General features: G+C 30.7%; 2 protein-coding genes across 2 annotated transcripts in view; one reads left to right on the plus strand and one right to left on the minus strand.

The window, feature by feature from the left end:
- LOC126889719 (uncharacterized) overlaps nucleotides 1–15,039 on the plus strand; it is a 632,478-nt gene that overhangs the window by 156,669 nt on the left and 460,770 nt on the right. The gene's annotated exons all lie outside the window — the stretch shown is intronic.
- Nucleotides 12,503–15,039, minus strand: part of LOC126889399 (uncharacterized) — a 28,252-nt gene continuing 25,715 nt past the window's right edge. The window contains exons 2-3 of the mRNA XM_050657658.1: nucleotides 13,372–13,863; nucleotides 12,503–12,564 (exon numbers count right to left, since the gene is read on the minus strand). Coding sequence (XP_050513615.1) covers nucleotides 12,503–12,564; nucleotides 13,372–13,863 — 554 coding nt within the window. The remainder of the gene's footprint in view (nucleotides 12,565–13,371; nucleotides 13,864–15,039) is intronic.

Raw genomic sequence — 15,039 nt, forward strand, 5'->3', positions numbered from 1 at the left:
AAAAGCCAAGACTTGATTTTTTAAAAATTGTTTTACTGTGCCGTTTAATTACTATTAAGGGTCAAAGTTAAGTTTTAACATGGACTCTTATGGGAATTCTTAAAAAGTTAATAACTTTTGACCCAAATTTACGATTTTTAATTATTTGTTCTTAAATTAAGGATTTTTTTGTAAGGAATAACATATTAAAAAATGAGGATTGTTTACCGTACCATTTATTTTTAATTTATTTATTATAATTAATTCCGTAATTTCCGTAATTTATTTTTATAAAGTATTCAATACTGAAACATATGATTTGAGTATTCTGCTATAAATGCATTGCTACCAACTTTCGCTTGCATATAAGTTTCCCCCCTTTCCTCTGAGAGGCATACCCGGCAACGAAGGTGTAGAACGTCGTTAATATCTTTTTTAACAAATTCAAAACATAACCTTTTTTCCCGCGAAAATATGTTTTTAGCATTTTTGGGTCATCTTAAATAAAAAAAGATCTGTCATTTTATTAAAACTTTCAGTTTTCGAGTTTTCAAGCATCGCAAATGCATATTTTCGCATTTTTCAGATTTTAAACCGCTTATAACTCAAAAACTATCAACTTTTCAGAAATATGACAAGAGACTTCTATTGTTTATAATTACCCAAGAAACATAAAAATACATTTTTCGAGGCAAAAAAGTAATTTTGAACTTGCTTAAAAAATTGTTTCACCTGGCACCCTTCTGATTTGTTTAAAGGAGACATTTTTGAACAGGAATCCGCAAAGAAATCGAGTCAGAAACATTTTTCATACAAAAGTGGTCTCAAGGCTGTATGACACTATACATTTTCTTGTATCATTTCTAATATCGTTTCTGATATGTCAAAAAAATGCATAGTGTCATACACAGATACAAGAAACGATATCAGAAACGATACAAGAATTTGTGTCAGGCACAGATTATTGTACAAGAACTGCGCCAATTTCTGCGCAAAGGGCAAAAACGTAAAACCTGCTGGTAAAACATCTAAAATGTCATAATTACTTACTCATAATGGCGGCTGAAATGAAAATGGGATAATGTATTGATGAATTTATTTGTTTTTTTGTAGGTATTATTTATAAATCTTTTATTGATACTTAATATACCGGTTGGTATGGACTACTGTTCTACTAATAACCATATATTTAGCTTCTAGTAAAGTTCAAACTATAAATTTAGGTTTCATGATGCATAATTTTTTAATAGACGAAAATACAATAGTTCCTAATTTGGATCAAACTGAAGACAATTCTAATGCAAATATTTTAGCACAAATATCAAAACAAAACAAAAACACAAATAATCAACCTCAGTCAACTTAAAATTCTGGTTAACATTAAAATGTTAATTATATAAAAGTTTATAAATTTTATAAAATATTTAAAATCAGCTGTGTCTGTAGATGCAGTACTACCATAACGTGACACAGGGTGACAAACAAAATTTCGACCAATCACGTGCCGAATTTCATACAATTTTCGATACAAGAACTTGCATAGTGTCATACAGGGCACAAATGTACGTACAAGAAATGATACAAGAAAATGTATACAAGAAACGATATCAGAAACGATATTAGAAATGATACAAGAAAATGCATAGTGTCATACAGCCATCACACATGGACTAATATCGAAAGGAAAACTAATAATCTGACCTAACCTAACCTAACTTTTCCTGATACAATAAATAAAATATAAATCCATTGTGTATTGTTTGGTTGTTATTATCAGTATATTTTAAAAACAGCAGTATTGTAAATTGTTACTGAGAATATTTTAAAAATTAGGAATTTATATTTTGAATGCTAATGAAGTTGTGACACATCTTCAATTTTGTAGAAAGGAAACTCAGGAATTTAAAATAAATAATCATAGTACAACATGCTAATTAACATGTTATCTTTTCTACATTAGTTTCAATGCAAGGTGTTTGTTGCAAATTTATTAAATCCGAAAATTATTTTAATTAAATGCACATCTGAAAAGTAGGTACTCCTACTTAACATATAGTAGAGAGGAAATGAATATAAAAAGAATGTGTGTGTACTTTGTACGCACGTAAGAAGTTATACTTCTACTACATAATATAATACTACATAATATAATATAATATATAAAAATTTTTGGTATTGTCTTAAAAATCACATAATATTATTATGTGATTTTTAAGACAATACCAAAAATTTTTAAAAATAAAAGAATAAAACGCACACAAACACATTGAAAAATGCCACAAAGAAAAAATGATTTCTGAACAATAATAATTGTTGGCAAAAATTTTAAATACGCATTTTCTGAAAAAAAAAATTATATAATAAATATACTTACAATCATAAAATGCATAAAAAATAAAAAAAATAAAAACTTGCATCGGGAATCGAACCCGTGAATTTCGGGGCGCTTTGATTCGTAATCGAAGCCTAGACTCACTCGTCCAATTCCACATTATTTGTCATGTGGAAAAATAGGGTAACTGAACGTTTTACTGTTTGACAGTTGTTTTGAATATAATTAAATTATGTAGTTTAAATTTTGTGGAAGAAAATATTAAAATATAACAAAACAGTAAGAAAACAATATATTAGATGAAGATTGGTAGAACTTTTGTTAGTAATCAAATTAAGTATGTAAATCAAAGCATTACATACCTACTACAGTGTGACCCATTTAGATTTTAAACACCTCTATAATATTTGAAGTTGTTAACCGATTTTAACCAATTTTTTTTTAATGTCATGTAATAAAAGGTCTATTGCGGGACAAAATATGAAATATTTAGTTAAATTTTCAGGGCATTCTACGATACTTTTTCTTCGTCGAAAATGGAGAATTTGTATTAGCGATTTTTCTATTAAAAAATTTTCTACGCCACTGGATTTAGAGTGGCTTCAAATAGCTATGACAAAAATTTCATTAAAATATATTTATTAATAACTAAGTTATGACAACTTAAAATTTTAAAACTCACTAAGCTACGAGTCAAAAAAGAACACCCTGTATCAACAGATAACCATAAAACTAATTATTTTTCAAATAATTTTAATAATAAACCACTACTAGACAAAAAAATGTTTAAAATAAATTTAAAATGAAATTTTTGTCATAACTATTTGAAGCCACTCTAAATCCACTGGCGTAGAAATTTTTTTAATAAAAAAATCGGTAATACAAATTCTCCATTTTCGACGAAGAAAAAGTATCTTGTTAATTATTAATATTAATAGATAAATAAATCTACTCCAAAAAATCATAATTTAAAAATAAAAATCGGACCTAATTTGGGATTTCTCTCTAAAATCCCCATTCTTGAGAAAATAAATGTACATATTTCAACCTTTCCTTATCCAAAATAGTCCAAAATCCAAAAATATAGGTATATGAAAACTATTTAAAAAGGCATTATAACTATTAACTAACTTTTGTTTGTTGTTTCTTTTCACACAAATTTTAAAACGCAACAACCATAAATAATCTAACTACAGCTGTACCACAGCCGCCATATTGAATAATTTTTGACATGTCATTTGAACATCCAATCAGAACAAATTTATAATGCGCATGCGCCGGGATCATAGGTTTTAACATATGAAAATTCACCCTCATATCGCCGGTAAAGAAGTATAACTTCAAAAATGTACATGATTATTTCATTCATACGAGATTCTGACCAATAGAAAGCTACAGAAATAAAAAATAAAGTGATAATTTTTGATAATATCCCGTCGTCAAGTATATTATGTCAGATGCCTTTCGTTGCTACGAAAAAATACATTAAGTGACATTAATGACAATTAATGTTTTTTTTATTTATTTTACAAAATAGTCGCATTAACCTCCAAGGTTATTAGCGACATATACAGGGTGTTTGGTAAATAATGGGCCATATCTTAACCTCAGGTTCCTGAGGTTAAAATAGGCCGATTTAATCACTGCAGGAGTGAAGCTGTTTTTACTTTCACGGTGCCAGTAGATAGGTAACGCATATATCGTTTAATTTTCAATATTTTTTTATTATTTTTTAATTATTTTAACTTCCAATCGTATAGTAAGAGTTTTGATCACGTGTTTAATTCTGTCCAATCAGATTATTATTATACTGGCAATACTCTACTGTAGAAAATTACCGCGATTATTTCATTCATAGGAGATTCTGACCAATAGAAAGCTACAGAAATCTAAATTAAATTGATTATTTTTTAATGATTTTAACTTCCAATCGTATATAAGATACGATGACACACATTGATACAGTTGTCATACTTCTCTGATACGTCTAATGGTAGGAAACTATGTTATTTTAGACGATTATAACGATCATTTCCATCTCCACTAGTTTCATCTCTTTTTGTTTTGCAATGTATTATGTTTTCCATCTTTTGAGCTATTTTGCCGGTTATTAGCGGGCTCATTACTGTATATAACCTTTTTAGTATCCATTTCCATAGTATTTGTTGTCATCATTTTATTCAGTCCAGTTCCGAGGCATCTTGACGATTCCATAACAAAATATTTTTCCGTGGTTGGGTTGTTAGCCCAACGCACAACCCTCCTCCTTTCTCATTTATTTAAGTATCTGGCAACCTCAAAAATACTAATTTGAATATGAGTTTTTAATTTTTTAAGCCTCGACAATGCGTAATGGGACCAGGCAATGACTGAATTGTTTTAGGGGGGCATTATTTATCGTTTAACTATTCTGTTTGATGTTTGTTAATTGTAATTTTATTCTTAATTTGTATTAGTTGTATAATGATAATTTTTCTGTGTCTTTGGGCATAATAGGAGCTTACTCCTCTGCTCTTATTTGTTTTATAATAATAATAATAATATTGCACAGTGCATTGATATATTATGAACTAAACATTTTAGGTGATGTTCCGATAAGTCGATCATCAAGATCGACGCTTCTTACAACATTGACCTGACTGCAGTAACTTTGCGACGGATTCTGGAACTACCGGTTTTAGAAGAGATCAATCTTATAGGCTGTGATAATATTTTGAAATACTTTTCTGAATTCTACAAAGAAGTTACAGAGAGTTGTAGGCGGAAGTGCATTAAACTGACTGTAGACTTTAAGATTTATTACAGTGAAGTTGATAGTTTAATCGAAAATTTTAAGAAGTTGCATACCGAACCAGTGAATGATAAAGGAGAAAGATTGTTAATCATACACACGAAGGAGTGGGAAAAGTGATATTTTAGGAATAATTTTTTATTTATTTTTATTACTAAGAATTTTTTATTTATTTTTTAATCATTATTATTATATTATTTTTGTCCTGTGGGAGTTTTTTGTCAGTTCTTCTATCAGGCGCAGCCCCCTGCGCCTTTTTCTTATTTTTGTTATTATTATTTTATCTCAAACAAAAAGTTAAAAATAATTTTTGTATTTATTTTTATTATTGAGAACATTTTTTAATTGTTATATTTTGTTATATGTTAATTTGTTTTATGTTTGTATTTGTCATATGTTTTTTAATTGTTATATGTTAATTTTTAATTTTTATACATAAAAAAAGTTTGATAAAAAGCGTATTTTTTTCTGTTCCATATCTCTTCACAAGACGTTTGTTAACAAAATAAAATATGGATGGTAATATTAACAAAAAAGTAAGAATAGAATTCTGAAGATATGAAAAATAATGCAAAATTTAGAAGTAGATGTACCTAAGACAACAAAAAGAGTAACTAAAACAAATTAAGTAACACAGGTTATTTTACGGAATCCATGGAATTCTTATATAGAAAAATAAGAGAGATAAGATCGAGAAAGAGAAGATTGATAATGAAATGATACTAGAAAACTACCACATGGGGGTTGGAAATTTTTTATTATATTTTGACCGCAAAAGTTGGTAAAAACGTTCATTCTAAGCAAAAAATGTTTTATACATTTTTTTGATAAAATTAATAGTTTTCGATTTATTCGCTATCGAAAGTGTTAGAATTATATCGAAAAAATCAATGTTTTTAATTATTAGTTTTCTGCTAATAACTCCAAAAGTCTTGGTTTTATGAAAACAACCTTACTTAACAAAAAAGTACTATTTGAAAAAATAAACAAAACCTTGTTTCTTAATTTTCATTAAGACGAACAGTTATCGAGATATGCTTTATTATATGTTAGCTCTCCTTTGTCAAATGCTAAATATTGTAGTTTCAAAGTCAAAAGACGGGAAAAATATGCATTTTTCGAGAATAACTTGTTAAAACTAATTTAAAGAAATTAAAAACATCTATCTCTAGAAATAAAAAAGAAGTCTAGCTCAAATATTAAGTGACCTATAATAAAAAGAATGTCAGTCCCTATTTTTTTCAACGCAAAAGTGGTAGGAAGCAACCCCGTAATCACCACCCTAATTAAAATTAGTCATTGACCTTATTTGTTCTTCTTTATTTATATATTATTAATAGGTTCGAGAAGTTTGACCGACATAAAATGATTCGTTTAAAAAAAAAATGAAGTTAACAGCGATTAACGAATTTTTGTAGTTTGGAAAAAATGGCCTTTTCTTCCGAATAGAAAGATTAGCATCAGAGATGTGAAAAAATGTTTAATATTAAATTGTAGCTAATTTAATTCCCAAGAATTTGATATAAAAAAATATTTTCTATGACAAAAATTAAGTGAGCTATTGAATTAAAACTTGTAATAGCAAGCAAAAACCACCTTTACCAACCCTTTCAAAGTCACCTCTTTTTGTGACTAAGGATTTTAATAAGATTTCATATTAATAGGCTTGTAGATATTATAAAAACCTACAAAATTCTTTTATACCAAACTTTCTAAGATACAAAATAAAAAAGTTACAGGTAAAAAATCAATATATATTTTTGAGAAAAAAAAAGGAGAAATCCAATTGAATGCATAATAATGTAAGTTAGCGGTGTTTTTAGTCATTGGCCTTATTCGTTCTTCTTGATTTATGCATTATTAATAGATTCTAGAAATTTGACTGGCTTAAAATGATTAGTTTTTAAAAAACTGAAGTTAAAGGCGAATAAAGAATTTTTGTAGTTTTGTAAAAAAATGCAATTTTCTTCAGAATAGATAGATTAGCATCAAAGATAAGAAAAATTGTTTAAATATGAAAGTGTAGGTTACTTAATTCTTAAGAACTTGGCGTGAACAATTTCTTTCTACGACAAAAATTGAGTGAATAGTAAATGAGTATACTATAGAAGAACATTGATTTTTTCCATATAAAACTAACACTTTCGATAGCGAATAAATCGAAAACTATTAATTTTATCAAAAAAATATATACAGCATTTTTTGCTTAGAATAAATGTTTTTATCAACTTTTGCTGTCAAAATATAATAAAAAATTTCCAGCCCCGAGATGGGATGGCAACCACCCCCATAATAAAAGCGCCTTTCGGCATCATATAGATTTTGATCATTGGACCATCCACTACTTATCCTCAAATTTTCAAGCAAATCGACCCATTCTGTAAAAATTGCGGGGTGAAAAGCTTCGGTTCCTGGACTATTAATTATTAATATATTTATACAAAATAAAAGTAATTGATAATAATCTTTGTGATATTTGCAATGAAACGGCGGACTTGGATCATATATTTTTAATTGTAAGAAGTACACACATCAGTCGGACATTCTTACGAAAAATTTAAGAAGTTTAAACGTTTACGGTCCCTATAATGTTATGTATCTTTTGGCACTGAGTGATTAACGTATTTTTGATTTTATTTTGTTTTTCCTATATAACTGTAAAATTAAGTTATATAATGACTAGATTAGGCTTGTAACCTTAAATGTCTTTCCTTTTGATTGCCTACATGCCTGCCTTACCGTGTGGGGTGGGTATAGGGGAAGGTGGTCTATAGTGGGACACTTTTGAACATTTCAGTCTTTCGGTTGCATCTCTTATTTTTATAAGGGTTTGAGTATATAAAATCACTGCTTTGAATATCCTCGATTATGTGTCAATTGGAATTTTAGATAAAGTTAATAGAAAGGACTGCATAATCATTGTCCCAGTATGAACCATTTGTCCCAGTATGGACCAATATTGGTTCATAGTGGGACTCCTATTGGTTTATATGGGGACACATATGGTTCATACTGGGACCATATAGTTGAAGCAGGAGATAAGTAGGTGTTGATGGGGAATCAATATTAAAAATATTAAGAAATTTATTTATATAAAAATTAAGATTACAGAAAGCATTTAAAACATTTTAAATGGAGAAAAATCAAACTGGAACTGTAGCTGATTTGCTGAACGTTCCGCTGAACCTATTGCGCTAGGTTTTGGTATAACCCTAACAATACTATCTTGTTCTATTGTGTCTATATCTTCTTTCTCGGGATAAGTAAATGTATTACCCAATGTTTTACGAAGGAACTAAATCACATATTCACCGTTAATAATATCTTCAACACATCCAGTATAATGACGAACAGTTTTTTTGGTAGGGTATTTCACAATAACAAAATCGCCAATATGAATATCTGGCTCTAAATCATTGTCCTCATCGTCACAAAGTGTGTTTAATTCCATGTCGTCGTCTGTTTCGGACTCTTCAGAGCTTGATTGGCGTTTGTACCTTTTGTTAGGTAATAAATCTACACTACATATGTTCTTATTTTTTTTAGTTTCTATTTTTTGTAATGCTCCAAACACTTGTTTTGTGACTTTCTGTTTCTTGTTTTCTTTTAACTGTTTCTTTTCTTGTCTTTGTCTATACTCTTCTTCTATTTTATCTTTTATAGGAGTGTCTGTAAGTACTAGTGATTGCCCCTTCTTTCTTTTGGTGGTATTTTTTCTAGGAGGTGCTTTTGGATGAGGCCTAATGACTTCAGGTGTTATTAATATTGATGCTCTAGAATGAGAAGGTCCAGCTACTGGAGGTAAATCAGAAGGTTCAAAATTGGCAGTATTAATTTCATTTGAATCAACTGATATCTTTTCTACGGGAACAATATGAACCTCAGTGGATGACTGGGGTGGAGTGTTTGCTTCGGTTGTTGTAGTATTTTGAGGTTCTGGATTTGGTAAAGCTGCAACTCCAGACGGTCGGTCTGTGACATAAGACATCATGAAATCTTGGTCTGTAAAAATGTTGGAATTCAGCGGACAAATTCCAGTTTTCTGGAAACCTTTTAAGATATTGGTTGGGGTAAAGGCTAAAGGAAATGCTTTACCAACAATTTCACTTATGTTATAAATTGTTAAAGGTGTACCCGGGTGATTAATCATCCATTCATCAGATGCTCTATTGTAGTATGACTTGAAGGGCCCATGGCAGGAAACATCCAAAGGCTGCAGCCGATGACTGCAGTGTGGTGGTATGGTCAATAATACTATGCCATTATCTTTTGCTTTCTTTAAAACATCAACTGCATAATGGCTTTCATGATTGTCCAATATAATTAATATCTTTTTAGCAGGAGAGCAGTTAGTATGTTTGATAATGTGATCCAAACATTCTGAAAATGTGTTCGCAGTCATCCAACCTGAAGGAAATGCGGAACCACCAGAACCAGGAGGAGCGTGTTGTAACATTTTTGGGATAAATTTTTTTCTTGGGAAAACCATAAATGGTGGAATAAAAGTACCATTTGCAGATATTACAGAACACATTGTTACTAAAAATACCTCGTTCTCCCGAACCCAGATAGCACGGCACGTCCCGAGGACGTCTGTTTCAGGTCCCACTTAAGTCCGAATGTCCGGGGACCTCAATCGGACGTCCCCAGGAATTAGAAATCCGGACGTTCCCAGGAAGTCCGTTTACGGACATCGCCAGGACGTCTGTTTCAGGTCCCACTTAGTCAGAATGTACTGGAACCTTAATCGGCAGTCCCCAGGAATTACAAATACAGACGTTCCCAGGAAGTACGATTACAGAGGTCCATAGGAATTACGAATCCAGACCAATTCAGGAAAAATGTCAGTTTACGAGCTGAATGGCTCCGTATCGTGTATAGAAAAATTGACCCAACCTTTTTTCTGGTTTTATTTAAAATGCCATAACGTTTTTAGGACTTCATTTAATTTTTTAATAATCCAGAAATTAATTAATTACATACCTCTCATCAATATTTTAGTTATTTTAATTTGTTTCGGTTGGATGGTTGCAGTGAATGCCTGTCAACGATCAACGAGGTGTTGGCGGTGGCGTGGGTGTTTGTGTTTTGTTATTGTGTTTCTTGTTTCTTCATTTCTTCTGTACTTCTGTTTGATTTCATAATTTCATCATTTGCTTTGATCACTTGATGGTATCAACTTGGCGATAATTAAATTGGATATTAATTATTATTAGCGTGAATTCTTGGTAAGTTTTTAAGTTATTTTTATACTTGGTTTTCTTTGCAAGATACTTACTGTTTTATCTGCTAGCTGAGCATATTTTTATTTCTATAGGTCTTGTTAGTTTTGTATGTTTTGGTTGAGCAAAATTTTATTTTTAAGTTTTCTTCCTTTTGTATGTTTTGGCCGTAATTAGATATTCATATCCTTGGAATCATTAGTGTGAATTCTTGGTAACTTTCTAAGGTTATTTTTATACTCCCTTTTTATTCGCAAGATATTTAATTTTTTATAGTTTTGTACATATAGCAATGTAAGTACAAGTACAATGCAAAAGAATTACATGCAGGCAAAAAGAAAGAACAATGCTACTTCTTTCTACTTCTTTACGTCTGAATAAAAGAAGTAGACCTGTTCCAGTCGTTAATTGTACGGAGAACGAAGACATCATTGTTGAGAGCCATGAAATATCCAATGTTTCTGAGAAACCGTCCAACAATGAGCTTCAGAATGTTCATTCAACTGACCAGCAGAGAACTGAAGATTCTGTAAAACCTAAAGATTTTTAGTGGATTGGGCTTTGCGTCACAAAATAACTCGTACAGCCATTAATGATTTATTGAAATACTTCACAAATTACTTTCCAGAACTTCCTACTGATGCAAGAACATTATTAAAAACGTGTAGAGAAATACAAAGAAAAACTGTCCCACCTGGAGAATATCATCACTTTAGTGTAAAGTCTTGTTTAGAAACGTTATACATTCAGAATATTAATTTATTGAAAGACAAAAATATTTTTAAACTTGTTATTAATATTGATGGTTTACCTTTAGCAAAAAGTAGTGGTAGTCAGGTGTACCCTATTCTGTGTAAGTTGAAAGGAACAACATTTGTAGAAATGATTGGTATTTATCATGGCTATGAGAAGCCAGCCTGCAGAGGCTAATATTTTTTTAGACATCTTTGTATCAAGCCTTATTTACCTTATAAATTATAAAACGGTATTGAAATAGATGGTCGAACATTTTCTATAAAAATTAATTCTATTGTTTGTGATGTACCAGCAAAAGTTTTTATTACATACACAAAGGGTCATTCTGGTGATGCTTCATGTAGCAAATGTATAATTATTGTGTACGTAAATTGTGTATGAAAATTATTAATTTTCAATTGGTATCTATTATAGGTAAAAGACATCAAAATTTGGCAGATCAAGCATATAATTTTATCAAAAGAGTAATGTCAACTATATTGGCAGACAGTCTTATTATTGAGTATAGTTGGCTGGGTCGAAAAGGAAAACGTAGCCTTGAGAGTACGATGGTGGGAAAGCTGTTTGCATGTGAGTATTATATCACAATAACTACCACTTAAAAAGATATTTTAAAAATATGTGCTTAGATGAACTCACATATTTAATTCATATTATAATCAAACACAACGCAACAATATTTGATTGTGCTTTTGTTTTTCAATAACTGTTAATTCTAATTTATAAAATTTATTTACAAATAGGAAACCTCTTATTTTCAGCAATATAATACTAGTATTTTCAGCAATATGTAGATTGGATAGCGTAGCAGGACGAACGGTTGGCCGCACATCACTTTGCCTTGATGAATGTGAGTTAAATCCCCAGCCCGTTGAAAGGAAAACAAAAAGGCTAACACGTCAGTTTAAAATTCATAAGGCTGATCAGCCTATGTGATGGAGCAGTACGACAAGTGATAAGGGCATGTGGCTCAGTGATACTCCCTCATAGATCCCTACCGGAAGGATATATAATCATATATTTTCAGCAATATAATATAGTAAACACTGACTAAAAATGTAATAAAACTGTAATGTAACAAGACAATCGATAGCCAGTAGTTATTTTGTATAAAAATTAATTATTTTAAATATATTTCTTATAGTGTTTATTTTTCAATTTTAGCTGCAGCTGACAAAAGTGGTATTTCGCCAAACAAAAAAACGGAGGAAGCGATTAGAAGTTATATGAAAAGGGGAAAGGAGAGGCTGACTGCGAAAGAAAATAAAAATATGAATTAACATGAATATTATTTATGAAATTTTAATAAAAATTTGTTTAAAATATATTTGTTTTTTTTTTCATTTTAAATGCAGATTTCATCTTTAAAAGTTTCAAGTAAATTCAGTATAAAACAATTTAATATTTCCTTTTTGACATTCTTTAAGAGCTTAGGCGCAAAATTTTGTGCCAATGCTTTTTAGATACATTCATTTTTTTTAATCCTGAAAAAGGATTTTTGTAAAATTTAAAAACTGAATGAAACATTACATTATTACTGAGGGCCGAAAGTTCCTGAAAACTTCTATAATGTTTATTTTAACAAGTTACAGGGGTAATAAACAGAAAATTTAGTGTGATTTTTAATATCAAATATCTCATTCAAAAGAAACTTTGTTTATTTTAAGGGACTTTCGGCCCTCGGTAATAATGTAATCTTTCATTCTGTGTTTAAATGTTTCAAAAATATTTATTAGTTTTATCAGGATTCGAAAAAAATGAATGCATTTAAAAAACATTGGTGCAAAATTTTGCGCTTACGCTGAAATTTTATAAAAACTTTCGGTAGGCAGTCCCAAGGAGGGTTTAGTCGGCCGTTCCAAGGAGGGTTTGGTTGGACGTCCCAAGGAGGTTTTGGTCAGACGTCCCTAGGAAGTCTTGCTCAGATGTCCTAAGGAGGGTTTGGTCGGATGTCCTGAGTACGGATGATTTTGTAACATCAGACGTCCTCGGTACGTCCCGCGGATGTCCCAGGACCTGAAACGTATGTCCTCTGGACGTACGAATGTCCTAGCGGTACGTCCCGGGTAAGTCCCAGGGATGTACTTGTGCTGTTTGGGAAGTGATTTTTCCGACTTGTTTGCAACCACTTTGCGCTAATATCTTTGGAGGCTTGTGAACAGTCGTAACTCCGGTCTCGTCTAAATTATAAATGTCACTTGCACAAAATTTATACTTTTGAAGCACACTCGTTAGATTTTTAAAAAACTCACTAACATTGTGTTTGTTAAAGCTTGTCGCACGAGACAAACTGGTAGCTTCCGGTGTGCGTAACTTCAACCGCGAATTACGATGTCGGAAATTTTTCATCCATCCAGTCCCAACAGCACCATTTAAATTCCAAGAGTCTGGTATAACGATTGAATTTGTGATGGCAAAAGAATAAGCCAAAATTCTAGTCTCTCTTTCAGTTAAACCGTAGCACATATAAGAGGCATCAAGTAAATATTGTGCCAACATAGCTTCTTGTGCTTCAGTAAATACGGATTTATACCCATGTTTTTGTGTAAAATCATACTTCTCTGTTTCATCACCTGAGAGAGCCTTATATTTTGAAACATGACGCTGCAAAGCCGATTTTGATATAGAGTTTATTGCTGCTGCTTCTCTTAAGGTTTTCTGACCGCTGATTACTTGTAGGACAGCTTTCTTTATCTGGTTTGCTCTTTCCAAGTGAAGTATCGCACTATCTTCATAATGATCTTGTAGCTTTCCCCTCGCCCACTTAGGCATTGTTAAAAAATCTGTAACAAAATTAAACAAGATATAAAAATTATCATCTTTAATTGTTTTTTATTCAATTTGGCAACATTGATATGTTTTAAATATACAAAAGTTAAAAATATTTAATTAGAAACCTACTTTTAAATAAAAATCATCAGAAAAATTAAAACTTACACTATTTACATGCGTCCCAGTATAGACCACTTTTTTAGATGTCCCAGTATGCACCACATAGGTATTTCCCAGTATGAACCATTCCACGAAAAATAAATTCTAACTGATTACTTAAAATTGGCAACACGAAAACAAATATTTACTAGCCGATCTACTCTCTCATATCATAACCTCAAAACATACTAAGTATGGTTTTAAAATATTAACTAATAAAAAAGTTATAAACGAAATTATTCGACTCTAAATGTAGAAATGACATATATTTACTTACCTTTTTATTGAAAATATTAAATATTTCTCTTATTATCGACCGGAAATCGCAAATTAATCACAAAACACAACGTGTCTGAACATATGACTCAACACAAGTGATTTGAGGTGTTCGACGCAATTTACAAGGTTGCCAGGTCATTTGTCCCACTATGAACCATGTCCCAGCATAGACCACTCTCCCCTATAGGTAATCAATAATTATTAAGAAAAAAGAAAAACCCTTGAATGAGAAAAGTGTGACCCTTGTCCTTATCCCAAAATTTTTATTAGGATTAATTTAGCAAAATTCACTTTGAATATAAAATATTTATTATATCTATTCTTAACAAAAAGGTCGGTCAGACTTAGATAACCTTAAATTAGATTAATAATTAGATAGTTTAGCTAAGATATATTATGTTTATGTATGTACTATTTACTTTGTTTCTGGCCGCATTATCTAATCCTAAAGCCAATAAAAAAAACCCTGTAGGTACTTATCCGTTTACAATGAAAATACTTTATTGTATACACAACAGAAAATCATCGATACGTTTGAACGGTTTGGCCACTAACAAGAGCGGACTTGTGCAGATTTCATATGATTTTCAACATTAATGGACTTATGCGAATTTCATTTTCACAATTTTAGCAAAATCGAGTAAACTATATTAGCAAAAAACAGAGCCGTACACAGCTCTTGGATAATGCTAACAGTAACAGATGCCATCAAAAGTCTATTATTGAATATTTTGGACTTATGCATTTTT

This window comes from Diabrotica virgifera, chromosome 8 (genome assembly GCF_917563875.1).
Source record: "Diabrotica virgifera virgifera chromosome 8, PGI_DIABVI_V3a".
Taxonomy (NCBI): Eukaryota; Metazoa; Arthropoda; class Insecta; order Coleoptera; family Chrysomelidae; genus Diabrotica; species Diabrotica virgifera.